Source organism: Cryptococcus neoformans (genome assembly GCF_000091045.1).
Source record: "Cryptococcus neoformans var. neoformans JEC21 chromosome 3 sequence".
Taxonomy (NCBI): domain Eukaryota; kingdom Fungi; phylum Basidiomycota; class Tremellomycetes; order Tremellales; family Cryptococcaceae; genus Cryptococcus; species Cryptococcus deneoformans.
Genome location: NC_006685.1, coordinates 1,901,465 through 1,927,164, shown reverse-complemented (window position 1 = coordinate 1,927,164; position 25,700 = coordinate 1,901,465). Strand labels below are relative to the sequence as shown.

Here is a 25,700-nt window from a genome sequence, read left to right as displayed (position 1 = left end):
ATCGATTGGGCGTCAGAATCCAGGTTCATCTACTAATTATGTACAAACTATGATCGCTCCTGTGGCCAGTGGACGTCTTGACCGACTGTGCTTATCATCGATTGCACACCTACCACGTCCCTTTCATTCATACATTTTTTGCAACACAACGTGCTATGCTGATTCTGCCATTTGCCATATGCAATTATAATACTGTAGTTCTGAACCTCTACGTATTCTCCTTCCTGATCGAGATCTATGACTCTTTCATCCTCCACAAGCAGCAAGCGCCAAAGCCAGACCCACGCCTTTTGTCTTTACTCTGCGCTTACTTCTGGCAGTTGACCCCCAGACTCTGCCAAGATCTTCAACACCTGTCCTTCTCGCACTGGACCTTCTCCCTCTTTATGCCCTAACGCTGTCCACCCCGCTTTTAATCCATTGTTGACAATCGTGCTCAACACTTGCTCCATTCTCTCACTCCTACATTCATCATCAGCTCCTGCTCCTTGCTGCTTCCCGCAACGACCCGACTGTAATCCAATCGCAAGGATCTCAAAAACTCTCCAAGACCTACCGTTCCCGAATCTCATCTATCCCTTTCACCCCATTCTGATTGTCCTTCTCCAGCTGTTCACTTAGACGCTTCACCTCCTCTTCTAGCGTTTCTAACCGGTCTTGCACCTGATCTCGCCGTCTTGTATCTTTCCGCGCCGACCGAACAGATTCGCCTACTATCAGACTTGCACCGACGAAGAAGAGAAAAGTTTCTGCTAATGTTGTAGCGCCGTTCTGAATCGCTCTGTTGTCGTTGTCACACACCGATGTATAATAAACGCATAAACAATGGTTAGCTCGCCGCATGGATGTGATAAGTGGTTGAGGGTAGAGAAACGGACCTGGTATCGTTCAAAGGCTTGATATTACCCGCTTCCTGGTTCAGTAACCCCATTCTCATCCTCGCTTCTGTCCTATGCATCCTCTGTGCAAGGCCAATGCATATGTTACGGAAAGTTTCATGTCTATCGTTGAAAACAACCAAGTCAGCACTTTTGATTATCCAGCCGATTCGTGCAATGTTGAAGCGACGAGCACATTAGACGAATGAAGCAAAGTGGCTTACTGCGTAGCTTGAGCTTTAATAGTGTTGGCTATAGGTTTTGCCAGTGTCTAAGGTCAAGTTATATATAAGCACAGGGCCCTCCCATACCTTTCAACTAAACCCATTTGGTCACGTAACGACTGACGACAAGCACAAGAATGCCCAGACTGTCTCGGCGGACGGCAACCGAAGGAAAAAACCCACCTTGACAGCCAAACTGAAAATCTTGACAGAAGCCATTATTTCCTTTTGTTCTTGTTCTAAAGTGGTTCTCTAGCGCGTGTTGTTGCTATGCAAATAGATAATGGCTGGTATTGAACCTCTCCGATACTGTTCTTCTGTCCACTTTTCGAAATCAGCCCTCTTCGATATCGGTTGCACACAGCCGGCCGAGGCGACGCGACATCCTTCTTCCATTATTCGTTCCATTCGTTCCTCGTATTTCGGCGGCCCCCGAAGAGCGCCCAGGCGCGCATAAGGTGTCTATTACGTACTCTTCCAGTTCAGCGGAGAAAGACACAGCAAACGGCTCAGGCACAGCATTCGGCATGCTCTCTTTCTTCTCAATTTAAATAGCTTAATTAATTATATATACTGTGGCTCGGACATATCCGCCTCTCGGCCGCAGCCCACTCTGAATTAAGCCGTAGGCCGTAGGCCGAAAAAAAAGGGTGATAGATTCTCTACGTGGACGTTCCAAGGTTTGGATGGGCCAAGAGTCCAAGAAAAGGAAGATGGAATAAGTGGATCACTCTTAGAACTCGGGACTTTGGGACATGGGTGCGTTGGGTATCGTTTCACCATAAGAAGAGAAACGTCTATTCGGCACAAAAACAGCCCATGGCTAATAATTAACGAGATCCGCAACGCTATTATTTTGACATACTTCATCGCAAGTGTTAGTCGGTTATCTCGGTCCGGGCAAGATTACAGATCCATCCGACTAGTGTTCATCCAAATCAAGCGCTATTCAGACCGCTGTTGAAAAAAAGAGGTCGGCGTAGGTTGTCGATCCATTTGCTCGACTCTACGTACATCAATCACCAATCATTCATTCTCTCATTGTCATTTCAACCCTCCGCCCGGCAATCTTCAGTACCCATCTACCAAATAGGACGAGGCAAAGACGCAAGACACCAAAGAAGGGCGACAAACGATGACAGTCATCCCACTACAAGGCACAGACGTAAACATCTTACGTCGTGATACCGGCAAACTCAGCGATGAGTACAGCTCTTCTTCAAGCTCGAGCTCTAGCACAAGTTCAGCGACTTCGAGCGGCAGTACCATAGTCGGGCCATACGTTACTCCTGGTGGTGGGTGAGTGGATCAGCATCCGAGCAAACAGCGAGACGACGATGGAATGAAGCTAAAGCATGTGTTTCCCTTGTTTTATCCCTTGTGTTAACTGCCGCTGCTGTCTCCGACTGGCTACTTTCGTTATTTGTAACACCATCGTGCTGAAAACGTGTCTGAAAATCGGATGATTCGGACCCCATCCTATGAATATAGCTCAACGACAATCTACCTCATTGCATTGCTCATCACCATCATCGTCCTAGCCGGTATCTCCGCCGCTCTCGTCTTTCGAGCCTACTACATGCGCCGCCGCCTCTCACGCGCCATGCAAGAATCTGTCCGCACCGGTCAACCTCTTCCTGCTCATGCCGCTGCGGCGCTTGGGATTTTCCGCCCAGACCCTTATGCTGGGGCTCGCAGGGGAGGTAGACTGGGGAAGGAAGTGAAACATGTGGGTGCTATGCCGAGTATGTGGGAGGGGGAGATGTATCGAGATATAGAAAGTGGGTGGGAGAAAGACGAAGAGGAAGATAGTTTGCTGGAAAAAAAGGGTAAGGATGGGAGCTGGAGTGGGGACGAATGGGACGATATCGACGTAAGTCCATCCCATCTCTTATCTTATGAAGAAGAGGAAGGTAAAGATCACTCCCGCTGACTCTTCCTTGCTTGATAATCGGCAGCCACTGACCCTTGTCCACCTCACCCCACCTGCCCCAGCACCTCCTCCCGAACTCCTCGCCATCCCTCAATTCGAAATCCCTTCATACTTTCGCGCCCTCTTCATCTCCACCCGACCTAGGCCTATACCCCCAAATACCACTTATCACTCTATCCGTGGCAACCGCGGCAGGGGTGTGAACGGGACACAAGGGGAAGGAGCGGTAGGAACCGAAGAGATACCTAAAGCCGAACCGAACTGGACGATCCCGCCACCGGGGGAGGAGATGCTCCTAGGAGTGATGATTGCCATGCCCACCCAGGGGAAGGGGGAGGAACTTTGGGAGACGGAAGGGATGGAGGCAGGGGAGGAGAGGGATTTGCCGAATGTGGAACTTGGTGTGATTAGTGCCAAGATGGGCGAATATTGAGATTGAAAGTGTAAAAGTGTAAAAGTTTTGTTCCGTTACGAAGCGGTTTTTGATGTGTCCGTATTGAGCGGCTTGATAAGAAAGACGAACGGAATTGTCTACGAGTTGCGGCGATGATTGATGGGGAATCTTGAAGGGAATTCAAAGGAGAGTGAAGTTGTCTAGAGTACTTCACAATTTTGGCCACGAAACGAAAAGAAAAGAAAGAACGAAATTTGGTTGCATCTTTTCACTTTAGTATAGATTTTACAGCACAAGACGACTTCAGACTGAAACCATACCCATGTATATCCTGTACTTCTTTCTATCTCTTTTGTTACAACTCCCTCCACCCTTTTGACTGCAATTGCATTATTTTTGTTCTTCTCCTTCGCCTTCCTCCTCCCCCCCTTCAAAATCCTACCTCCTCATTTTGACAAGCAACTTTTATTAAATCCATTGCTCTTTTTTGATACTTGACTGAAATGCGAAAAGAAAAAGAAGAAAATGCGATAGAACCCCATTCTATTCTGCTCCGCTCTACCATTTTACCCGTCCATCGCAAACAACCCCTCATCATGTTCTTCCCTCTTGGAATGCGACACCCCCGCACCATTAGGCGGGGTCGCTCCCCCATCCCCATCTTCACTCCCCTCCGCCTCATGCTCAGCCAACCTCCACTCTGCACCAAGTCCCCCACCCACCCTCCCGCCTCCTCCGGGATTGACCACCGTCAAGGAGCTCGTTGGTCGGGGTCCGTGGAGGTGTAGCCTCGACAAGGCATTAGCCAGACCGCCAGGTAAAGATTGGCCGGGAGCATGTTCAATCAGTGCGCGGGCGGAAGGGGATCCGGGATCGCCGAGGTTACGAATCAAGAATGGCTCGCCTGGACCAGCGGCCGGGGGACTGAAGGAAGATAATCGGATGGGGCTCGTCGGGGAGGCAGAGTCGGGAGATCGTTGTTGGGTGAGCAACGAAGTGCGAGGACCGGAAGCTTGGGCGGTAGCGGGGCCAAAGGCAAAGTCTTGCTTTTGCGGCTGGGCGCTGGAGACTTGAGTAGGTTGGAATTTGCGTACATCTTCACCATCGGCAGACCAGAGAGACTGCAAGAATCCCTTTTGTCCCATGGTAGGGCCTGCACTCTGTGCAAGACGCTCGCCTCCCCATACAGGAGCTTGAGCAGCAAATGCAGCGAGGGAAGGAGAGTATGAAGAGTCTTGGCTGTCTCGGCGAGACATACGGCGGGCCCGTTCTTGCGGGGTGAGAAGGTCTGACAGAGAGGAAGGCAGAAACTCTTCTCCGTGGTCATCATCGTCTTCAAAAACGGCTTCGGGCTTGATGGTCCGGGGGATCGGTCGACGAGGAGACAGAGGTTCAGCAGGTTGGTCGGAACGAGCCCAAATGGAGCGGTGCAATGGAGGAGCTTCCCCAGCAAAAGACGCGGAAAGAGGTGTGGCGACAGCGTTGGAAGGACGCTCGATAGCCAATGATGAATGAGAGAATGAAGAGGAGAATGTGGGAGCAGCGGTGACCGGCGGGCGAAGAGAGGAGAGGACGTTTGAGCCCGGCTTAAGGGACAAGGGTCCAGGAACGCTGCCGGAAGCAAGTCCACTGCCTACGGCACCAAAGCTTGCAGAAAGAGGAGAAGGACGGTTGGGCGAAGAAGCAAAGGCTGGATGGCCCCTTGTATAAGAGTGAGCAAATCCAGCAGGAGGGCTGTTCGGCAAAGCCCCAGAGGGAGGACCAAAAGGCTCTCGCATAGGGGAAGATCCAATACGAGTAGAATTCGATTGGATTGAGGAGGAAAGTGCCGATCGGATAGGGACGGGACTGGCGCCAGATTCTTCAGAGGCGCTGGGGATAGCAGTGGGGGTAGCCTTCCTGGTCCCGTTGGTAGTGACTTCACCACTTCGTTCTCGGGCTTCGAGCTGCGCCGCTTTCTTGTTTTTTCGATCCATCGACATCGGCTCTCCAGGTCGAACGTGAGCAAGAGCACCTGTCGATTCATTGTCAACTATATAGCTTGTGACTGATTGGAAATACTAACACTTGTGGCCAAACTTGCAATTGCCCTTCAAGAACCACTGACATACCTCCCGCTTTGCGGCTACAAACGTGGATCAGAAACAGATTTCAATGTACGAGGCAAGAATCCAAAACCCACAGTCCGGCGCAGCGTGAGAGAATGGACAACTTTCTCCAGCGGTACAAGCACCAGCCTTGAAGAATCGACAAGGGACATGGCTCAAGGCAGCTACATTGTTATTCAGCGTATGCATTGCGCGCAATAGCTCAGCCATCACTTACATTTCTCCTTGCCCTCCTTGTCCTTCTCATTTTCCCTTTCCTTGTTTTCCTCCTTTTCTCTCTCCCTACTCAACGCGCTGCCTCCGTTGCCCTTCAAAGAGCTAACATCCCGCTTCTCGAATCCCACTGTTCGCTCAGACCCCTTTCCACTTACAGTAGCGGGCATGGCGGAACTGGGTGCGGGCGATCGATCGCGCCAGTTGTCATTGTTGAACGACTTGCCAATAGAAGTCGCTGCGCCAGGACGATACTTGTATGAGGCAGGGGTACCGCTGGCCTTTTCAGGCGAGCCGGCGGTGGCAATAGGAGTGGGCCGTGAGCGGGGGATGGGCTTTGCAGAAGCAGACGTGTTGGAATTGTCGCCTGTGCTCCCGGTAGGTCCGTCCTGAGCAGAGGCGAGAGGAGAGGGAGAAGGGAGTGGAACGGACATTATTGCGCTGTGCGGTGGGTTGTTGGAGTGAAGTATGAGGATCGGGATTTATACGGGCTCGGGTGTAAGCGTGATGAAGCCGAAATTGACGACGCGTGTCCTTGCTTCTATCTAGCTCTGAAAGAAGCAGAGAACAGCAGATATACGAGTTGCTGGCTGTTTGTTATAGTGGAATCCAGCACGCAAGTCTTGGGACTCTCCAGAGACCTAGCAGTTATGGAGACAAAGGGTCCTTTGTGCTCTGTAGTCTGGTCTGTCCTGGCAATGTGCCCTGTGTATTGAGCGGCACCCAAAAATCGACGATAAAGATACGGTTACTCCCCCGGAGTGGTGGCGAGTGCAAGGCCGAAGACGGTTTATGGGAACAGGAAGGACGGAGAAAGAATGTGGAAGATGGAAGACGACGGAGATGAGATGTGATGGGGCGTGGCAGTGCGGCGTGACGTGATGGGGGAGGTGATTAGATCGGCCGTGATGGCAGCCGAGTGGCAAAGGCGGCGGCGGCGAGTTGCGGATAGGGAGAGGCGGTTCACTATACCGTTGAGGATGGAAGGAAGGAATGAAGAGGGTGAATCAATGTTGTTGACGGCTGACGGAATGAGGGCCGGGAAAGCGTAAGCGTAGCGTTATCGGGACCCGGCGCGAACAGGGAGAGCGATGATATGATACCACGGCCAATCCTGACTTTCACGTGGCGTGCAGCAACTCTATTCGACAAACAACCACCAATCGCAAACCGTCTTATTCCTTCTTCTATTTCGAGTCAGTTTCGGAATATACGTAGGTAGCAACATCCAGTTCTTTACTCTTCTCGCTCGTTGTCCCCATGCTGAAAAAAAACGCAGGAAGATGCATTATTTCCATCATCTGAGAGTTATTGATAAGAATGCATGCAGCTGCTGAACAATCATCCTGTCCCCATCACGCCATTATTGCTACTACAGCGAAAGTGCCGATAGTCACAGCTAAGCGCACACACTTTTTCTTGGGCCATATGTCGTACGAAGCTTGGTCACGCAGATCGAGCAAACATAATAAAAGGGAGAAGAAATGGATAGCAGTCTGAAGTTGGCTTGTACGCACCTACTGCGATCAGGACACCGACTGAAAAACATACGAAAACCACGAAAAACAAACCGTTTTTCTGTTCAAACATTACTACTCCCCGCTCACGCAGTCCATGCCGTGCTCGCAATATCATCTCCAACGCCCGCACATAAGAGATCTACTTGTCCCTCTTCCTCTGCATCACTATAAACCTTTGTCTTCTCTCGCCAGTCGCGCTCGTTCTCATCTCTGATTACCAATGTGTGAAAGATAAAATTATTTTATTTTATCAGTAGCATCCGGCAAGTATTTTGATACACTGTACAAATCAAATCACGCTCAATTCTCAGACAGCAGGGTAGACCCTCACAGTACTAGACTCGCACATGGTGTTGGGAACTGGCGAATGCACCAGCGAGCAATTTCTATGATGGTCAAAAGCGACAACGCTGTCTCCTATGGCTTGTGAACATTGTGGAGCGCTCCAGAGGTCATTCATGGTTGTCATCTAATCGTTAAATGCGATACACTTGGAACCCAAGAAAGAGAACAGGGCACTTTTACAAAACGGCCATGAGGACTGGCAAACGCCACAACCGCGCTCTACACAACTCCCTGATTCAGAACATACACGGGGACACCCACGGTCTTGACCTGCAAGGGGGCGATCACTAACCTGACTCGGGAATTTTGGTTGAGCCCCTTTTCTGCCGAGACGTGGGCGACGGAGGGAAGCATAAAGCCACTATCGAGTTGAGACTGGATCCTCACTGATCGGAGCTGGGAGATGACAGAAGGCGAGAATTCGTTAGGATGAGGTATGCCCTCCCCGTCGGCGCCACCAGGGAGGAACGATTCGATGTAATCCCTAGAAAAATATTAGCCATGTCACATGTTTTACAGGCGCTAACGGGAACCCACTTGAAGAAACCTCTCCAGGAGGCTTTCATGGGCACAAAATGGTCTACAAGGGCCGCCAATTAGTGTGCAGCCTCTGAGATCTTGCGCATTTTGCAACTCACCGCCCATGTGCCACTCGACCCTCTTATTCAAGCACATCTTCGTCATAAACTCGGTCTCAACATGCGGGACAATAGTATCATTCTTGCCGATAACGTGCAGGGTCGGGAACGAAGCTGGCAGCGGGAAGAGAGGGGCGTAAGAAGGATGAGGCGTCGAGTGGCCGCCTATGAAGAAGCCAGATGTGTTGATGAAGACTGTACGGATGACATTAACGTGGCTTCTCAACATAAGGCGGAAAAAATGAGCGTACACCTGGGTTTTTGGAGTCTTGGGTGGAAAGGGAAGTAGCGGTCTGAATGTTGAGCGCCCTTCATCTGTTGGCATGGTAAATCTTATTAATATCCTTCTGATAGAAGAATAATAGATTTACTAGAAGGGCCACAACTACAAAAGCCAATGTTGCTCCCGAAGAGAATGCCAAGAAGCCCTTTCAGCTTCCATCAGCAACGGAGAGCCCTGAACAACCAACATCTAGAGTCGATACCCACATCAAAAGGTTCATTTTCAGTGAGGAACTTGTGAACGTACGCCACGCTGTCGGTGAAACCTGCTCTGCATTAACATATGATCTTAGAGATCGGCTTCCTGTTAACCGATGCCTACCTCTATCACCGTGCCAATCTGCACCACCGTCAAACCACGCCCTGGGTGTCGTCTCTACAGTTCTCTCAATCGTCCATCCTGTTGACTCCCTTGCAGCTTGGAACTCAAGAGGGAAATCGACGGGATGAACGATCATGGGCGGTTCGAGGATTACTACCAAAGGTATTAATAATCAGGTTAGTAATTGGACGAGGGCAAAAAAGGAAAGAACAAGAAATAAAATGTTTTCTTGGAAAGGCAGGAAATACACACCAAATTCGACACTGTCGGCACATAAGGCTCGAAGACGTGAAAGCTGTTTGTAACGGAGTTGGCTATTGGCCGTGTGGTAAGAAGGAGAAATACAAGGCTCACTTCCTGGGCAAAGATATACTTGTTCCCTGTAAAACCGCAGAAGCAGAGAACGCGAAGCATGGTTTTAGATTGTGTGAGCGTGAAAGGCAAACCAGCTGGTTTGCAGCGAATGAGCTATGGATAAGAAGCGATTATGAGCTAAAGAATTTTGCACTTCCAAGATTCTTCACTTATATATCTTTCCAGGGGTGTCGATGACAAAAAAGCAGCCTCTTTTTCCATCATTGCGGCAATTGCAGTATCATCGGAATAGACCGGTCGTAAACTTGGCATAATGATAAGAAAGTTTGGAAGTGGTCGGCACAACGTATGCCATGGGCAAAGGATTCCTCCGCGATGGACAGTTGTCGACGTGGGGAGCTGCGGCTCGATGGACGCACACTTATTTAGAGCTGTGTGGATAGAAAATTAGCTCGGAAAGCTGGGGTTGAAACAATAATAATGCCGCGAAGATGAAAAAAGGACAGGACCGGCATGTAAGTTGCTTATGCAAGATCCGGACGGCAGGCCAAGGGCAAGAGCTCTGATCAAAAGAAGGTAAAGTAGGGAAAGGACTTATTAGCAAGGTCCGATCAAGGGCACGGTCCATGGCCTGTTTCGAAACCGAATAGATCAAGCTTGAATCAAAGCAAGTGCTGAGAGATGATCACATGGGCGATTTACCCCAGAAAGTACAAGAAATGGCGAGGGACAAAGCTGTACAATAATAGTGCCTTATCAGCCTGCAGGCACTGATGGAAGAAGAGCGTCTCGTAATGAGACGTCAAAGAAAGCAACACAGGCGGAAGATGAAACTAGATAAGATGGAAGTTCCCTTTTGTTTGATTTTTGATCCCTTATTCTTCTTGCGGCTTATCAAATAGGTACAAAACCGATTTTGCCTTTACCATCATACCATACACTTCAAGTTGCTTCGAGAAATTGACTATGATCCTGAATCCTCGGACTCGGGATATTCTAAGCAAGGCCGCAGTAGTTATTAATGTCCGGCCAGACTCTTACGTCTAAGGAATCAAAAAGCATTGGTGGTGCCACCGACGGCAACCCAGCTGCGGAGATCGAATCACCGGCATCGTTGCGAGTAAGACTTTGAAGTAGATGAGAATAAATGGAAGAGCTGAAAATTTTGGGATTTACGCTACAAAGAAACGTGTTTAGTCCCCCTTATCAGGCTTGGGTTACATTGTAGGAGGATGTAAATACAGCTCACTAAGTACAGAATAGTGTTGGTAGAAGCCCTTTCAACTTCCCATAAGTGACGAGATGAAGTTTTGACCCTTGCCCTCGCTCTATTTACAATTTCAACTTCCCAAAGGTACAATCTTCCCCATCTAGCAATTTTTCCGGTACCGACGCACCCCGACAATTGATCCTACTATTGATAATGCTAATGAATCAGCTTGGGCGTGTGTGTGAACACGTCCATGCGTGTCCGTGATGCATTCGTTGCTTACGAGCGTGATTAGTCATTTTGTTGACGGACAGAAACAAAATAGCTTGTGAACCTTGGCCAGACCAGAAAGCACGAACTGGTGAAGATGAAAGGAGCTGTGGGGGGTTGAATGACCGAAATTACAAGGTTGATGGGTAGCGTCTGCCTCCTGGAGCCAAACTTGATCACTGACTATGCCGCTGCTGAGATCAAGCAGATGACAATAAATCTTACTTGGGGCGCAGCGATACGCATGCTTCTGCCTCCCTTCGTTGATTACAAGAAGTTGGGATTAAGGAATTAATCACTTGCCACATATCTGATATGATCCACATTGCTGGCTGATCGTCCGCTTCGTTCTTTCGCTAGCACAGTTTTTAAGGGCAATCAAAAGATTGGGAGACACACTAATGATCATTCTGGGCCATCAGCCGTATGAGAAAGAAGTGTTGGTGATGTACATGCATACAAAATATGGACAGCCGAGTAGTAACTCGAGGTCCTCAAATTAAATCATGATGATAGTGCCGCGACCGACTTGGACTCGGTCTGAGGTTCTTCAGTCTCGGGGTCAACCTTTGGCGTATTTGCTCCGCTCTTGGATTTGGGGGTGTTGGTTCCAGACTTGCCACCCTTGCCTGTAGGTGGAGCATTAGGCCCGTTCGGACCGTAAGAGTCGACGGATGGCAGGTCGCCGTTGCTACCACCTGGAGCGAAAGAATTAATGTAGGCGCTGTTGTTTATCAGTAATTGTGGGCATGGTCGGGTCACACGATAGAGACTAACTTCAAGAAATGCCTCCATGACGCTTTGGAAGGTGTGTAGTGACCACCATCGTGAAGTTCAAATCTCGCATTTTCACAGTGCTTCATTAATATCTCACTTCTTTCGGGTGTGATGAGGGTATCGTTTCTGCCGGAGATATGGAGGGTAACGAGACTAGACGGTAAGGGGAAGTAGTTGGTGAAGTCGTGGGATTCGATCTTGGGCCGATATCCCGGAAGGAAACCGCCAACGAAGATAGCAACTTATCCATGATTTGATAGTCAGCGGATTTGGATCAGGTGCTTCCATTTAAACCCTAAGAAGAGCGATCGGGAGTAGAGCTCACACTTGAACTTAGGAATAGGAGGCTCAGCCGGAAAATTGGGATGAATACCAGGCTTCTCCACCTACGAACAACCACGTCAGTAGACGCACGTCTTCGAGGAGCAGGAAAACCCACCATGGCGGCCAAAAGAGCCGCCATACCTGCGCCCTGCGAGAAACCCATGACACCCTATAACAATATCAGCATGATCTATTGATCCATATATTAAGGCGTGCGCTCACATCGAAAGGCCCATTCTTCACGATATAATCGTGAAGATAAGCAACAGTTTCATCAAACCCTACAAAACACAATAAGCCCTTGCACTGGAGTACAACAATGTTACTCAAACTCACGTCTGAAAGTCTTCCATTCGTCAGAGTTCAGCCACCATGCTCTAGGCGTCGTCTCAGCTGTCTGGGTCTCGGCATCCATGCTGGCACTGGAGCCAAATTGATCAAGATTGGCCGGGGTGATCCATGGGAGATCAGCTTTCTGTACGACGATGGGGGGATCGACGAAGACTGCAAGGGAAGAGCTTCAATATCCTGCAGTCAAGGCCAACGACATTTGTGAGATGGACCGGTACGAACCGAATTCGGCATTCTTGACAGCTTTGCGCACAGCGCCAATCTAAAGCTTCCAATTAGTAATCAAGCAACGACAAAAGCAATCCCAAGGAATAGGTAAAACACGTACTTGTTTGGAGTAGATGTGGGAGTTTTGGGTGAATCCACAGAGGGTAAGGATTCGAATAGTCATTGGTGGGCTATGTTCTATGTTCTATATTAGACTGAATGGCTACTTATACAGGGAATGACGATCTTTTGTTGAAGGAGAACGTAGTACTCTACGTATTATAATTTTTCTTTTATCGCGGTCAATCGTTACCTTTTTGCTTCCGTCGCGGATATCCGTGGGCCGAGCGTGCACGATCCGGTGCCCGAGTACGAAGGTTAGCTCATGCCTAAGATCTTGTCCAAGGAAGGAATATAAACTAGATGAAACAATGGAAATTCATGCAGTATGCATATGCAAAATAAACGATGAAAATATGCTAGATCGAAAGTAAAAAAGTACCACCTTTTTGTTTTTCCCAAAGTTATAAAGCTTCTAAAGAATCCCGAACAAGCTCAAAGACGTAAAACGAAACTGCGATCGATGGTGTCACTTTGATCAAATTAGGTGTCAATCCACGACTAGACAAGCGCACATCAACTATCCTCCTTGACAATCATAAAGATGTCTAATGGACTTACTACATCCCCTTCCAAAAACCTTCATTCCTTATTATCTGCCTCATAGCATCGATTGCTCCATCATAATGCGGAGTGAGGGTAGACAAGCCGGCCACCTGCAGCTTTCTTCTCAACACGTCAAAGGGGTGGGTGAAGATGAGGGAAGAGGCGCCAGAGACGGCGCCGCAGAAGAGTTTACGGAGAGCGAGGTCCGTTTCTGATAATGGGGGGGAAGGCGGATCAGGAAGGACGTGGGTTTTGACTGGGAAGAATAGTTAGTGTGGGAAAAAAAAGGAGGAAAGGCGGGTAGTAGTGAGCTTACCGGATTCATAGAAGAAAACTGGGAAAGTATTAGTTTGTAACCATGTGCTGTAAAATTATTTCAAGACTCACAGTTCAGCGACACGTAAGGCGCCACTCCTAAAGCTGTGGCCCAACAACCTCGACTGTTCGTGCGCAACAGTTATTATTACTCTCAAAGATACCAATGGCGAGTGAGGACTTACTACAGGCCTCTTAACCCCCCCTCGGCCTTATACACTTTCTTGGTCATACCGACTATACCTAATCTTGCGTCTTCATTTGTGAACGCTGCTCCAGGCTGACGAACTGCCATGTTCGCCGTTGCGATGGATAACCGAGCTCGAACGAGATCTAGAGGATATGTGGCAACTACAGGCAACGGTCAGTGTCTAGTCTATACCCCAGGTTTTGACAAGTCGAGTCAAGTCTAGTATGACAGCGCAACGCACCAACAGCAACGACACCTGCACCTGCACCTGCTGTCAAGCGCAACGGTGTTGAGAGCGCCTCTTGGCCAGACCATGTCGATAAGACACCCTTGAATGCTCCATACGACTTAAATGCTGGGTGAGCCATCATCCCATGCCAATTCATGCCAGGGCTAGCTCACTGTGAATTGTAAAGCCGAGTATGGTAATATCTGACATCGGTCACTCGATCAGTTTACTGTCTAGGGAATGACGTGACAGTTGGAACGCAGAAACAAAACTCACTCGGACAACGTTGATGCCGTTACCCCTCATGAACCCTCTCCAGCCCTCGTCCTTCCACATCCGTCCCAAGGACTCCCAAACTCCAGCGTACGCTTGCCCAACACCAGATTTGCTACCAGATGCCTGTACTTGGCTAGTAAGAAGTCAGCGAAAATACATACGCAAGGCAATAAGATCAGGCGCACAGAATAATCTTCAGTCTTTCCAGAGGACTAACAACCGTTCTGCTAGCAGCTCCAGCAAGCCCGCCTAAGTTGTTTATGAGCTTTATCTCCGGTTTTTCTTGTATCCCCAGCATAAACGTACCCGCAATAAACGTGTTGATCACCATCTGATTATCTGACATGATGTCCCTCAACCTCCCTCTCAACGTCCTCTCTTCAGATTCACTTTCAAACTCTTCTTCAGCGATGGCATATGTCGAACTAGATGTTGCTACGGCGAATTCTGACGCTTCGTCCTGGACAGAGTGACGGTGAAGTTTTGTGGAGTGCGCGGGTATTTGAGGAGAGCTGGAAGTCGTGAATGAGGGCATGGGAGAAGTGGAGACAAGCTCCTCGGAACTTTGATACCAATGATCGGATAGTGGTGCGTTTTACGAGTATTTGCTTTATTTCGACGAATGGTCGAAATTGTTGGATGAGGCGGTTGGAGATGGGGATATGTGTCGGACCATTTCGGCTTTCCGAGCGGCGTACAATTGACAGCCGGCAAATAGCGCGTCGTTATCTCCGTTGTAATGGATACATGGTGATCGAGAACTTGATCTTATCTATTTGATGGTTGCTTCACATATATAATTAAGAGGATAAATGTCCACCAGCATGCTTATATCAAATGTGGAGTAAAGATAATGGATGAAGAAGAAAAGATGCTCTTTGTTGCCTGACTGTGGGCGAGCCAGCACCGCGTTCTCTCCTCTCTCGCTGCTCACTCCTTACCGGATTATTGTGAGCAGATAGCAGCAACAAGCAGCATGATGGAGGACTTGCTCTTGGCAGGCTTGAGGATGCTCTCGTTCTACGTATGCTGTGTTTAAAGCCGGCATCGCGGCAAAGTCGTGGATGTGGCCTATTATTAGTAGGGCGATAGGCGGTTAGCTACTAGGGGTGATCGGACTAGCTCTCCGAAAGAATAAGCCTTGTTGAACCTGACCTTTACGCTGTAACACCTGAAAACCTTCTGGATCCTGGCATCCTGCATGGCTCAGGCACCTGACTGCTATATACTTCCGCATCGTTCCTTGCAGCGCGACTCCGGGGTCCTACACCTTGCTCCCACAGGCCCTATATCATTATGGCCTGGACTGCGCCAAACACATAAATGAGGCCAAAAGATACGATGTCTTCCCACCCTGTTCATGTGAAACAGAATGGAGGAACAAAGGGAAACAAGAAAAGATAGGGATACCCTGCCTGTGCACATGCACAATAATGGGCACTGACCGCTCTTGCGCTTCATTAAGAACGATATGCACATATACGTTACGCTGCCTTCACTAGCACCAGCCCGGCCTATAGTCCAGGTGAGTGAGGAGGGGAGGCAACTTAAAAAGGAGATGTAATAAAGCGGTATGCATACATGACAGTCCCGGCTGCGAAGAACGGGCCAGTAAGAAGGAGTGGAATACTCATAGGAAGGGGTCCTCTTTTCTTTGGGAGATCTTCTAGCGCCGCACATCATAAGGCACCACCGTCTTTTCTTTTCCACCTCTTTCTATACATACCTCTCCGAGCACGTCTTCGTCCATCCTATCATTTGGGTCCTCCTCATCCCGCCAAGAGGCCCACCCTTTTTACGACCCCGCACCGGCAGTCGCCAGCGTGCGACTCCCGCCCACGTCGTCGTCATCTTTCAGCCCGCCACCCGCATTCCACATTTTTCAATCTTTTCCACCAAATCCTCGACGCCTCACTTATCACATCGCCGACACTACATTTACATTCGTTACTCGTACACTTACATACCAACAGTCAAGCAACGATAGGTTTTTATTATCATCCATCGAGATACGGCACGCACTCTACTACATACGAAGCTCCGAAGGGTGGACTCTCAGGAGCCAGACGAGGCACTTTGCTGAGCAGACAGTTACGACTCGCGAGTCGCATCCTCGCCTCGTCTTCGCCTTCTTCGACCCCGTGTCTGGGACGAATCATCGACCTCAACACATCGATAATCTGCGTCTTGTAAACTATTAACATAGATGTTATAGTCTCATTACCGGCGCCACATATCAAGATGCTTCCCATAGATTCTCCCTCAGTTTTTTCATCACCATTTTCCGCACGGTCCACCATTGAGTCTTCGCCTGAAGCCGTTGGCGGTCAGAACAGTGATCCAAGGAGCAATGGACATGGGATAGAAGCTCCTGCAGGTGTAATGCAGGCTCTGCTAGGAGAGGTCAACGGGTTAGTATTTTTACCAGGTTGAGTTACACTGCTGACAAACATTTTAGATCACATGCTCAAAAACCGTTACCTATCACTCGCTCATCTTTACCTGCACAACCTCAACAGTACCAAAGTTCCCGGTCAGATATCAAACCCTTACTCGATACGAAACCTTTTCACTCTGTCTCAACTCCCATGGCCGGCTCATCAAAGGTGTCTGACCGGGTGTCAGCAATGAACTCGGCGGGCATTCCAAGCGTCAGCGCTAACACCGGCGCCTCCGCTTATGGAGGATCGAGGGCTGAGCCCCCTAAAAGGATGTATGATGTCGAGGGGTTATCAACTGTGGATCCCTCTTTGGATGACCTTATGGCTGGGAGTAACGGGTGAGTGTTCTATACATCCATGTTGAAATTAGCCAACAAACGTACGTGTATTTCAGACGTAATCAACTCCTTCTCCAGGGAGACCCTCTATATGCCGATAAATCCAGAGTTGAAACGGCAATCAGAGTTATCATCGACATTCTTCGTCTTGCTCCTCTCCATTCACCGATTCCCCCACCATCATTACATCCTCTGATCCCGAAGGGCCCTAATGGCGATTTGTTGATGACTTTTGAGCGCATCTCCACTTTCCATGGCCTTCGACTACAAGCTGGCACCACTACCAAGAATAGCTCCAAAAAGCAGCTGCAAGCTATTGGACATATTCCCAAAGACAAGTTGGCGTATCTTGAGACGGCAGTTTACATGTCTGGCGAGGATGGTAAACGTGTATATGTCTGTAAGCGATGTCGCAACCGTGAAACCCGTCGACGAGAAGCCAAGGACCGGAATCGTAAACGAGCGCAACCCGCTACATCTGATTCTGATGCCGCTTCACCTGCATCTAAACCCCCACGGCAATCACTCGTTCCGCCATCAGTAGATTTCATTACTGCCGAGAATCCCGATGACTATGATCCGAAGAGAGCGGGACAGATGGTGGAGGAACCTTCATGGGATCCGGATTGTGCAGATTGGAGGCACGATATTGTGTTGTTCAATACCCCTGCAGAGGTCAAGCTTGAGGATGGGAGCTGCAATTGGTTGCCTTTCAGAGTGGTTTGCTATGGGAAATGTCACGGTGAAAAGGTCGGCTTCAGGTAAGTCTATCAATTCTTTGACATATGACTTTGGCTAATAAGGTTAGAATCAAATTTACTTTGAGGACGTATGATGGGCGGATATTAGCAACTTCCATGACAAAGCCGATCCGAATCACTGACGATCACAAAACTGATACTAAGGCTAAACCCAAGCCTATTGCCATTGAAGGTCCGCCACAGCCTGCAGTGGCTCGACGAAAAGCTCGTCCCAATGTCGCCTTGATGGCATCTTCTCGTCCTCAATCTCCTAGTCCTTCTGAGGCAGAGAGTGTGCAGAGTTTCCAGTCACTTGGCGAAGCTGGAGCAGTGATACAGAAGCAAACCCCGAGTGTTCGAGCCGGTAAACCCTACGAGCGACCTATCCAATCTACACAACCATCCCAGGCTCCTTCTCCAGTGAGCTATGTAGCCGCTCAGATGGCAGGCCTGCCATCTGCAAATTTCTTCTCCAACGGTACCAATGGCGTCACTCCCTCTCATGCACCACCTCCCCAAACTGCACATCAGCCAATGCAGATGTCTAATGATCTCAACATGTCGCAGTACATCCATACTGTCTCTCCTCACGAACTCCGTGGCCCCCAATTCCAATCTACGTCTACCAACATTAGTAGCTACAGCGTCCCTCATTCCGGTACGCCATCTGCAGCCTCCTCCACTGCTGCAAGTCCCAGAACCCAGATGGCTGGTATTCAAGATGATATCATGAAGAGCGGGTTTCCAGCTGGCTTACTGGAGTCGCTTGGATTGAACAGACCCAATGGTAATGCAGGACAAGGACAAGGGCCGATGCTGTACCACGCTCGAGATACCGATGCTGAAATGGCTAACCTCATTTCTGGCGGCTTCGACGATCTTTTCGCTGGGTCTAGCAGAGCTTCAGTTAGCAGTATGGATAACGATCAAGCGAGTGTCAGTTCGGCATCGGTCTTTTCTGGATGGGATGACCGATCATCCGCGATGTTCAGTCAGAGTGGGCTTCCACCGGGAACAACTGTCGTGGAGGACGTGGATGAGGATATGGAAAAGTATTTGGATTACACGGGCGAAAATGGTGTGCAAGGTGATCACCAAAGATCTCGCGTAGCAAGCAGCTTTAGTAGTCCGCTCACGGGGTCAAACTTCTCAGGATTGCCTTTTGACGAGCCTTTCCATTCACCTCTCAACTCGGACCTCCGCCATCAAATTCAAGAACAGCAGCGACAACCTATCCCTCCTCAATCTTCTTTCCCTGCGCTTGTTCCTGCACCTGCCCCAGCCCTTACTGCTCCACAAGCACCGCAACCGGCCATTACCCACGTTATTCCAGGCGAAGGTCCTATGGCCGGTGGGCCTACCATTGCCATTGCCGGGCAGGCCTTCCAGCCAGGAATGGTTGTTGTGTTTGGTCAACGTCCAGCAGCGACAGAATTTGTGAGCAGTGGGTTCATGCAATGCAAGTTACCGCCGAGTGCTTTCGCGGGTGTGGTGGAGGTAACTATCCAAGGTATTGGGTCGGTGGCAGGAAAGATGGTGTTCTCATATACGGACATGGAGAAGGATGCGTAAGTTGTCTGGTTCGTGTGTAGAGAATCATTGTGCTGATGATTACTCAGGATGAAACTTGCTTTGGCCATTCAAAGCCATTACCAAGGTTCGCAATCCGATCCAACATACCGTTTGGCGCATCAAGTTGCTCGATCGTCAAGTAGTCAGCGATCCCACTCCAATTCCGCTTCTCCTTCCGGTCAATCCCCAGGTGATAACCTAAATATCAGCGCTGCCGCAAACCTTAACGTAATGGATACTGGTGAAGACACCGATTCTCAAACCTCTTCTCTCGATTCCAAATCCACCGACGATAGCACCAATTCTGATCTTCAGTCTACTATAATCACTTTCCTAGCGTCCATCGACTCTCACGCTCCAGGATCATTACGCGCCAGTGGAGCGATTAACCACACCAACGCCTCTCAGCAAACTCTGTTACATATCGCGTCCGCCATGGGCTTTTCCCGCCTCGTTCGACGGCTTATTATCGGTGGTGCTCAAATTGATGTGCAAGACACTAATGGCTACACGCCCCTTGCTTTTGCTGCACTGTGTGGAAGACATACATGTGCGAGAGTATTGATTGAAGCTGGAGCTTGGTATGACCGAGCGACCAATTATGGCGAGATGCCCCTTGATTTGGCCAAATTTGGAGAACATTCGAAAGTGGAGAGGCTCTTGCTTTCTGCTGTATGGTCAACGACTGCGGAACCGATAGAAACTGGAGCAGTAGCGGCAGTTATGGCTGGCGGCATGGGAGAAAGGGGAAGTCAGAAGGCAAGTGGCGGATCGCCGAGGTCTGTTGCTGCCAGTCTTACCAGCTCAATCGACGACGACAATCCTTCGTCTTCTTCTGAAGTAGAAGATGATGTGACCAAGTTTCGACGGTCGTCTATGCCATCCCGTCCCAGATCCAAATCACGACAGTCAAAGGACAAAAGGCCGATGTCTATCAAGTCGGGTAGATCAGAAAGGCATCATCTTTCATCTATTTCTGTCGTTCGTGCCCCGTCCAATGTGGGAGAGACTATGGACGACCCTCCTCCTTATGCGCCGCCTACCGACCACTCTCGGATCGGTGTGCATCCCGCTCATGCTGATGATCATGATTCTTGGATGAAGGCGCTCGCATCTTTGCCTCACGTCCCTCACTTCTTACCGTCGGGCGTATGGGATCACCTTCCGTCACGTCATTCTCTTTTTGGCTCCGATAAATCTGCTCGTACGGCTTCAGAACATGAACATGGTTCATCCAGTCATGGATGGGTTGCATTCCCTACTCCGTCATGGGAAACCCTCACCAGGATGGCTAGTCCTGAAGAGGTCAAGCTGTTCACTCAAGCGATGGCTGCTGCAGCGCTGAATGCCGTCGTACAGACTGGTGCGACTACTCCCGCCATTCGCTCAGGACCTCGGGCCAGGAAATCTAATGCTGGTCTTCCGGCAGCTGATACAGAACTAGATATGGATGCAGAAGGTGAAGGAAGAAAGAAGGGTAGAGAAGATGAGGAAGGCGTGAAGAATGGTAGCAAAAGCAGAAGAAGAAAATCAGCCAGTGCGTCCGGGCTTGGTGGTGCGACTATGGTGTCAGCCAAGAGATCGGATAGTGCATCCCCAGACAATGTTGTGAACCACGTCAAGCGTAAGTCTTTGCCTTTCTGTTGCTATAAAGTCCATGATGCTGACAATGTATGGCAGGCGATCGAATGCTTTACCTCTTCTGGCTTCCCATCCTCTTGTTTGTCGGATTTTGGCTTCTTGTTTCGGCTTTACCGATCGCCACTGGCTTCGGCCTTATCTACGCCAGGAAAATTACCAAAGCTATCAAGGGGCGGATGTGAATATAATTAGAAGTTCTCGAAAGTCGGTGCGTGTACGGAAGCAACGTAGAGGATTGGTCGTTAATATCCGTAGGCTGAGAGGTATATAGATTATTTGTTCAGGGATAATACTTAATGTCATTTCTTTCCGCAGTGTTGGCAACTTTCTAGAGTTATATAAGAGTATGAAGGAAGGTTGACGAGTATGCCATGCATATACAAAGGTCTTACAATACAACAAGTGATACTGCAATAAATTATAATTATTTTCGAGGCTTTTTGCTTCCCCATGGCGCTGGTCTTCCCATCCCCAGTCTCTTCTTTCCTCTGGCAACCTCAAGCGATCCTCTTCCTGCCAATTCACCGCCCGCGCCAGCGGAGGGCCCGACAAGATCAGGAGGTAGATCAGCGGGCAAACCTAGCCCCGCCATCATCTCTAAACTCTTATTACCCCCACTCATTAATGAGTCTAATGATGTTTCCTCCTTTATTTCCTCCTTTGTATTAAATGTGAACGGCATTGTAGGTGGTATATGTCTGTTGGCAGATTTTACAGATGGCGGAGGAGGTTTCTTTTGGGGCGCCATCGGCAACGCGGCCGGCGGTCTGGAAAGGCCGGAGTTCATTCGAGCAGAGGTAAAGCTAGTTGTATATGGGGAAGAGGTGGAGGCAGACAATGAATCGGACGGGAGGGCGTACTCGTCAACGTCTGATGCCCAGTATTCAGTCGCACGAGCAGCCTTGGTGACATCCCGACGAGCAAAGCGGTTGATCTTCTCTCCCCATGAAGAACGCTCAGGTGGATCCCAAGTACTCAGGGGAGGGGCTGCACGAACACTAAATGGTGTTAAATCAGAAACATGGACGGCAGTATCGATAAGGAAAGGAAATATTACTTACTGCTTCATGATCATGTCTTTCGTCAGATCCTCATCAGGCATAGGTCGACATAGCATGGCAGACATGTGCTTCCTCACGACCGTATCCACGTTAGGCTGGTCGGTTGCTAATAAAGCCTGTCGTTGAATAACCATTCATCAGTTTGAGAGCAAATCATGGGAATATATCCATTTACATACCGGCTGATGCCGCATAACATCCCCCAAAAACTCACTAGCCTCTTTGTTGTTCTCTTCCCCGCCCATCATTCTGAACTGACAATACGACATTGTCTAGTGTCTATCAGCCAGTCTGTCGTGTTGATCGTGACTACTTGAATTCTAACCCACCAAGAAACTTTGCGCTCGAGTCATAGCGACGTAGAGTAATCGTCGTTCTTCTGCTATTTCATGAGGTTCGGTGCAACGATAAGAAGGGAAGGTACCTTGCTCGACTACACCGGGAAATCAGAAGTCAGACTACACTCGTCTCTGGGAAATGAAAGGGAGGAAAGAGGCCTACCAGCAGGTATAAAGACCACAGGCCATTCGAGACCTTTTGCAGCATGGACAGTCATGATCGTGACTTTCTGCCATTCCAGTCATCAGGATTACCCTCTTATTTGCATGGAGGTTCTAAAGTACAAACTCACGGGTGTAGAAGCATCATCTTGACCTGATTCAGTATCCGTCGATAACATGGAAGTTTGAAGGAAGTATGCCAGGGGCGTCAAACTGAATCCAACCACAATCAGCAATGTTGTTTCATATGCGATGGGTAATGAACGGAACACTCACTTATCAGGTGCGTTGGCTAGTGATTCCACCGAATCAGAGGGGGCATCGGCCACATTGATCTGCTTAACTCCATCGACAACTTCTTTCTTCGACTTTACATCTGGCTTGATATCGTTTTCTTCCTCATCACTCGAAAGCAATTCTATCACCCCATCATGCCTTTCATTCGTCTTTACAGAACCCTTCTTCCGCGGTATTCTTTTGCTATCCACAGCACTTGAATCGCTCCTACTCCGACTCCTCGCTGCCGAGGACGTATCAAGTCCCTGACTACCCTTGTCACTCCCGCTTGCCTGGCGCCTAAACATGGGGTGTACCCGTTTTTCTTCTTTTACCCGCCTCGTATCTCCATCCTGCTTGACTTCTTTTCCTTTTCCTCTTTCATATGCCTCGTTCACCATAGCCTCAACAGCTGCAGAATTGGCCGGCATGAATCCTCTTTCTTCAGGAGCAATCCCATATTCGGATCCAGATAAACGAGCTTGCTCTTCAGCGACAGTGACACTGTATGAAATCTGTGAATTGCCATTCTCGAGGTCAGTCAACCATGGCCATAGGGGAACACGATGATGTAGGAAAAGAAGGAAGGTTGGGGGAGAACTAACCAGTTCCTTGACATTTTCCCATCTGGAGTCCCAATCCGGCTGCGAAGTACGGAGATAATCTTCATAATTGACTTTCTCGATGACCATTTTGATCAGGTCGGCCACAGATGCACCCTGCGTTCAATTCATTGAGCGTCAGACATCAATGATCCGTTGTCTAATCCGCAAACGAAACGTGATGTTGATGGTAAGGGAATCGGGACAGGGACGAAAACACTTACACCTTCCGCTGCTCGTCTTAGTTTCCTGATCACACCGACAAAGTTCGCAAGACTCTTCTTCACGCCCGGTTTGATGTTTGCAGGTATGCCTTCGCCATCTGTGACCCGCTCACATAACTGCATGGGGGATATCTTCATTGACTTCGCTGTACTTAGGATATCTGTGAGGGTCTAAAAATGAGTTGTCAGCCTCGGACGTTTTCTTGGAAAGTCTCGATGAGCTGGGCGGCTTACCTTGTCCCCGATGGAGCGTTTGGGGACATTGACAACTCGTACAAACGCAGGCTGGGTAAAAGAATCACTGTTCAGCTATCGATCTAACAAATCAAAGCCCCATGACCATTTAGTCAGAGGAACACGAGACTCACGTTGAAGCCCGGATTATCGGCCAGCTGAAGATACGCCAACAAATCCTTGATTTCCATTCGTTCAAAGAACTTGTGCCCTCCAACAATACGGTTGGGGATACTATCCTTTTGGAGGGAAGATTCTATCACCCGAGACAAGGCATTGTAACGTACTATCCATTAGGCGTTATCAGCCAACTGGTGTATCAGATGTCCCGGGGGTTGTAGAGCTCACAGAGAATGGCAAAGTCATCGTATCTCAGTAGACCACCAGAATATGCAATGAGGCGCTTGATCTCGGTGGAAATGAAGCTCGCTTCGATGACGGGAGTACTAAAGACTTTAAGGGTAACAGGAGCGCTTTTGGGGTGGGAAGTGAAAAGACTCTTTTGTATTCGCTGGCGATCTGAAAGCAATATTGAGCACTGCATAGATTTTTTCTCGGATAGTAAGGAGCTAACCTTGGGAAACGATGGCGTGGGCAGCATCAAGAATGGATCCGGTGGACCTGTAGTTTTCTTCCAAATAGATCGCTTCTACACCAGGGAAATCTAAGCATTATGGGCGATTAGTAGAGCAACTACACAGAACCAGAGAAGGACTTACCCTTCGTCATCTTGTTCAAGTTCTCAATCTCTGCAGAACGCCAGCCATAGATCGACTGATCCGGGTCTCCAACGACGCTCACGCCTTTATGAGCTTTTGCAAAGCGTTTCAAGAGCTCGTATTGTGTTGTGTTAGTATCCTTCGTAATGTTAGCGAAAGTGATCTTGAATGTTGAGAAACACAGGCTAAAGCATTTACTCACTTGGAACTCGTCCACCAAGATATGCCGTATGTTCTCTACCACTCTAGGCGCTTCTTTGAATAGTCGCAGGGCATACAGCAGCAAGTCGTCAAAGTCCAACGAATTCGCCTCTGTCAGGGCGAGTTGGTACTCTTCGTAGAGGTCTGCGATGACCGCAAGCGTATTTGTGAAAGCATTCTTATTTTGCGCGGCGCGTATTGCCATAGCCTCCGGCGGCTCCCCTTTTGCTTTAGCTTTGGATATTTCTGATAAGACGACTCCTTCTTTCAGAGACATTGATGCTTCATCTAATGCAGCTTTTCGGCTTTTCAGTATACCACTCATGATTTTCTTGCTAATTATGATTCAGAATGGTATCTATAGTAATGATCCGACGGAAAATGTATACGTACCAGTCTTCAGCATCGGCGATTACAAAGTTGTTGGACAGATTAATCAATTTGCCGTACCTTCTCAAGTACTTGACACATGTCGCGTGGAATGTACCTAAATCCGTATAAGTACAAAGCTTCTCCAGCAACTCCAACTTACCTAGTACCAATTGATCAGCTTGCTTATCCCCAAGTAACTTCTGCAGCCTCTTTCGCATCTCATTAGCCGATTTGTTGGTGAAAGTAACCGCGACGATCTCATTTGGCGAGTATTTATGATGCTGTACCAGATAGGCGACACGACAGGTGAGGACCCTGGTTTTTCCAGATCCTGGTCCGGCAAGGATTTGCAGAGGGACTGAAGGGCTTGCAGTAACGGCTGTTTTGATTAAGTAAATTTAGCAAGAAGCGAGATGCGAGACTGGTGGGATGACAGCTCAAGACGAACCTTTCAATTGAGCTTGGTTAAGGGACGCAAGATATGGGTACGACGTAATACCAGTAATTAAACCGTCCATGTTCCCTTTTTGTGGTGAGGTATTCGGGCACAACGAGACGGGAGAAACGGGGACCGGAAAGCCATTAATGACAGACTCGACGAGAACGACCGGTCTGCGATGTTTGATGCCATCGTCCACCGACGCGTTCAAACATTACGTCCACCGTTACGTAACTGTCTAAAGAAATCAACATTGGGATGGGCCAGTCCGAGGGGGCTTCTTCTGCGCCACTGGCCGAGGAGCGCGCCGGCACTCCAAAGCCGTACGGGTACATCGAAGTGGATAATAACAT

General features: G+C 49.0%; 8 protein-coding genes across 9 annotated transcripts; 2 read left to right on the top strand and 6 right to left on the bottom strand.

Moving 5' to 3' along the window:
- Positions 1 to 12: 12 nt before the first annotated feature.
- CNC06580 (hypothetical protein) lies at positions 13 to 1,463 on the bottom strand. Its single transcript, XM_024656892.1, has 5 exons — positions 1,286 to 1,463; positions 1,103 to 1,149; positions 879 to 1,001; positions 557 to 781; positions 13 to 462 (listed from the first exon to the last, which is right to left on the bottom strand). Exons 1-5 carry the CDS (start codon positions 1,319 to 1,321, stop codon positions 297 to 299), a joined length of 597 nt encoding a protein of 198 aa, XP_024512523.1. The 5' UTR covers positions 1,322 to 1,463; the 3' UTR covers positions 13 to 296.
- Positions 1,464 to 1,779: 316 nt separating this feature from the next.
- CNC06570 (hypothetical protein) lies at positions 1,780 to 3,750 on the top strand. Of its 2 annotated transcripts, XM_024656891.1 has the most exons (4): positions 1,780 to 1,861; positions 1,941 to 2,401; positions 2,594 to 2,975; positions 3,061 to 3,750. In XM_024656891.1, the coding sequence occupies exons 2-4, from the start codon at positions 2,238 to 2,240 to the stop codon at positions 3,466 to 3,468; spliced, it is 954 nt and encodes a 317-aa protein (XP_024512522.1). In that variant the 5' UTR covers positions 1,780 to 1,861; positions 1,941 to 2,237; the 3' UTR covers positions 3,469 to 3,750. The 2 variants fall into 2 exon arrangements, with proteins under 2 accessions (XP_024512522.1, XP_024512521.1); XM_024656890.1 differs by having other exon boundaries at positions 1,941 to 2,975.
- A 245-nt stretch (positions 3,751 to 3,995) lies between these two features.
- CNC06560 (conserved hypothetical protein) lies at positions 3,996 to 6,981 on the bottom strand (the record flags this gene model as incomplete). The annotated part of the gene is made up of 4 exons (XM_569950.2): positions 5,755 to 6,981; positions 5,612 to 5,701; positions 5,495 to 5,554; positions 3,996 to 5,443 (listed from the first exon to the last, which is right to left on the bottom strand). Exons 1-4 carry the CDS (start codon positions 6,182 to 6,184, stop codon positions 3,996 to 3,998), a joined length of 2,028 nt encoding a protein of 675 aa, XP_569950.1. The 5' UTR covers positions 6,185 to 6,981.
- A 643-nt stretch (positions 6,982 to 7,624) lies between these two features.
- On the bottom strand, positions 7,625 to 9,662 carry CNC06550 (expressed protein). Its single transcript, XM_024656889.1, has 10 exons — positions 9,382 to 9,662; positions 9,212 to 9,325; positions 9,110 to 9,152; positions 8,858 to 9,010; positions 8,743 to 8,801; positions 8,625 to 8,681; positions 8,505 to 8,568; positions 8,254 to 8,448; positions 8,153 to 8,195; positions 7,625 to 8,099 (listed from the first exon to the last, which is right to left on the bottom strand). The coding sequence occupies exons 2-10, from the start codon at positions 9,269 to 9,271 to the stop codon at positions 7,835 to 7,837; spliced, it is 939 nt and encodes a 312-aa protein (XP_024512520.1). The 5' UTR covers positions 9,272 to 9,325; positions 9,382 to 9,662; the 3' UTR covers positions 7,625 to 7,834.
- Positions 9,663 to 9,837: 175 nt separating this feature from the next.
- Positions 9,838 to 12,562, bottom strand: CNC06540 (conserved hypothetical protein). Its single transcript, XM_024656888.1, has 11 exons — positions 12,433 to 12,562; positions 12,327 to 12,366; positions 12,090 to 12,257; positions 11,976 to 12,034; positions 11,869 to 11,922; positions 11,755 to 11,815; positions 11,430 to 11,670; positions 11,113 to 11,376; positions 10,666 to 11,050; positions 10,422 to 10,586; positions 9,838 to 10,349 (listed from the first exon to the last, which is right to left on the bottom strand). The coding sequence occupies exons 1-8, from the start codon at positions 12,493 to 12,495 to the stop codon at positions 11,157 to 11,159; spliced, it is 906 nt and encodes a 301-aa protein (XP_024512602.1). The 5' UTR covers positions 12,496 to 12,562; the 3' UTR covers positions 9,838 to 10,349; positions 10,422 to 10,586; positions 10,666 to 11,050; positions 11,113 to 11,156.
- A 179-nt stretch (positions 12,563 to 12,741) lies between these two features.
- On the bottom strand, positions 12,742 to 14,624 carry CNC06530 (conserved hypothetical protein). The gene is made up of 10 exons (XM_569908.2): positions 14,294 to 14,624; positions 14,173 to 14,236; positions 13,988 to 14,120; positions 13,885 to 13,914; positions 13,724 to 13,829; positions 13,478 to 13,643; positions 13,365 to 13,417; positions 13,294 to 13,311; positions 12,993 to 13,233; positions 12,742 to 12,932 (listed from the first exon to the last, which is right to left on the bottom strand). Exons 1-10 carry the CDS (start codon positions 14,520 to 14,522, stop codon positions 12,836 to 12,838), a joined length of 1,137 nt encoding a protein of 378 aa, XP_569908.1. The 5' UTR covers positions 14,523 to 14,624; the 3' UTR covers positions 12,742 to 12,835.
- A 1,067-nt stretch (positions 14,625 to 15,691) lies between these two features.
- Positions 15,692 to 21,105, top strand: CNC06520 (suppressor protein SPT23, putative). Its single transcript, XM_024656887.1, has 7 exons — positions 15,692 to 16,398; positions 16,446 to 16,766; positions 16,823 to 17,527; positions 17,575 to 19,074; positions 19,126 to 20,702; positions 20,759 to 20,927; positions 20,975 to 21,105. The coding sequence occupies exons 1-6, from the start codon at positions 16,229 to 16,231 to the stop codon at positions 20,899 to 20,901; spliced, it is 4,416 nt and encodes a 1,471-aa protein (XP_024512519.1). The 5' UTR covers positions 15,692 to 16,228; the 3' UTR covers positions 20,902 to 20,927; positions 20,975 to 21,105.
- Positions 21,095 to 25,488, bottom strand: CNC06510 (ATP-dependent DNA helicase pcra, putative). The gene is made up of 18 exons (XM_024656886.1): positions 25,357 to 25,488; positions 25,069 to 25,287; positions 24,930 to 25,023; positions 24,538 to 24,871; positions 24,336 to 24,474; positions 24,191 to 24,280; positions 23,965 to 24,135; positions 23,751 to 23,902; positions 23,617 to 23,667; positions 23,383 to 23,553; positions 23,162 to 23,275; positions 22,557 to 23,071; positions 22,412 to 22,493; positions 22,282 to 22,348; positions 22,110 to 22,213; positions 21,960 to 22,052; positions 21,781 to 21,896; positions 21,095 to 21,717 (listed from the first exon to the last, which is right to left on the bottom strand). The coding sequence occupies exons 1-18, from the start codon at positions 25,424 to 25,426 to the stop codon at positions 21,144 to 21,146; spliced, it is 3,156 nt and encodes a 1,051-aa protein (XP_024512518.1). The 5' UTR covers positions 25,427 to 25,488; the 3' UTR covers positions 21,095 to 21,143.
- Positions 25,489 to 25,700: the final 212 nt, after the last annotated feature.

Bases quoted from the DNA above. Each gene is read 5' to 3' on its own strand.
- CNC06580 (XM_024656892.1), bottom strand. From the start codon at position 1,321: ATGGCTTCTGTCAAGATTTTCAGTTTGGCTGTCAAG. The intron at 1,150-1,285 runs GTGGGTTTTTTC...ACTTGACCTTAG, and splicing joins TTTTCAGTTTGGCTGTCAAG to ACACTGGCAAAACCTATAGC. The intron at 463-556 runs GTAGGTCTTGGA...TGATGAATGTAG, and splicing joins ATAGATGAGATTCGGGAACG to GAGTGAGAGAATGGAGCAAG.
- CNC06570 (XM_024656891.1), top strand. From the start codon at position 2,238: ATGACAGTCATCCCACTACAAGGCACAGACGTAAACATCTTACGTCGT. The intron at 2,402-2,593 runs GTGAGTGGATCA...CTATGAATATAG, and splicing joins TACGTTACTCCTGGTGGTGG to CTCAACGACAATCTACCTCA. The intron at 2,976-3,060 runs GTAAGTCCATCC...GATAATCGGCAG, and splicing joins ACGAATGGGACGATATCGAC to CCACTGACCCTTGTCCACCT.
- CNC06550 (XM_024656889.1), bottom strand. From the start codon at position 9,271: ATGCTTCGCGTTCTCTGCTTCTGCGGTTTTACAGGGAACAAGTATATC. The intron at 9,011-9,109 runs GTGTGTATTTCC...TACCTTTGGTAG, and splicing joins TGCCGACAGTGTCGAATTTG to TAATCCTCGAACCGCCCATG. The intron at 8,682-8,742 runs GTGGGTATCGAC...GGAAGCTGAAAG, and splicing joins CTGAAAATGAACCTTTTGAT to GGCTTCTTGGCATTCTCTTC.
- CNC06540 (XM_024656888.1), bottom strand. From the start codon at position 12,495: ATGACTATTCGAATCCTTACCCTCTGTGGATTCACCCAAAACTCCCAC. The intron at 12,035-12,089 runs GTGAGTTTGAGT...TGTGTTTTGTAG, and splicing joins CGAATGGAAGACTTTCAGAC to GGTTTGATGAAACTGTTGCT. The intron at 11,671-11,754 runs GTGAGCTCTACT...ATCATGGATAAG, and splicing joins TCCTATTCCTAAGTTCAAGT to TTGCTATCTTCGTTGGCGGT.
- CNC06530 (XM_569908.2), bottom strand. From the start codon at position 14,522: ATGCCCTCATTCACGACTTCCAGCTCTCCTCAAATACCCGCGCACTCC. The intron at 13,830-13,884 runs GTGAGCTAGCCC...CCAGCATTTAAG, and splicing joins ACTCGGCTTTACAATTCACA to TCGTATGGAGCATTCAAGGG. The intron at 12,933-12,992 runs GTAAGTCCATTA...GCGCTTGTCTAG, and splicing joins GGTTTTTGGAAGGGGATGTA to TCGTGGATTGACACCTAATT.
- CNC06520 (XM_024656887.1), top strand. From the start codon at position 16,229: ATGCTTCCCATAGATTCTCCCTCAGTTTTTTCATCACCATTTTCCGCA. The intron at 17,528-17,574 runs GTAAGTCTATCA...TAATAAGGTTAG, and splicing joins GGTGAAAAGGTCGGCTTCAG to AATCAAATTTACTTTGAGGA. The intron at 20,703-20,758 runs GTAAGTCTTTGC...AATGTATGGCAG, and splicing joins TGTTGTGAACCACGTCAAGC to GCGATCGAATGCTTTACCTC.
- CNC06510 (XM_024656886.1), bottom strand. From the start codon at position 25,426: ATGGACGGTTTAATTACTGGTATTACGTCGTACCCATATCTTGCGTCC. The intron at 24,872-24,929 runs GTACGTATACAT...AATCATAATTAG, and splicing joins ATCGCCGATGCTGAAGACTG to CAAGAAAATCATGAGTGGTA. The intron at 23,903-23,964 runs GTGAGCTCTACA...CCTAATGGATAG, and splicing joins CGATGACTTTGCCATTCTCT to TACGTTACAATGCCTTGTCT.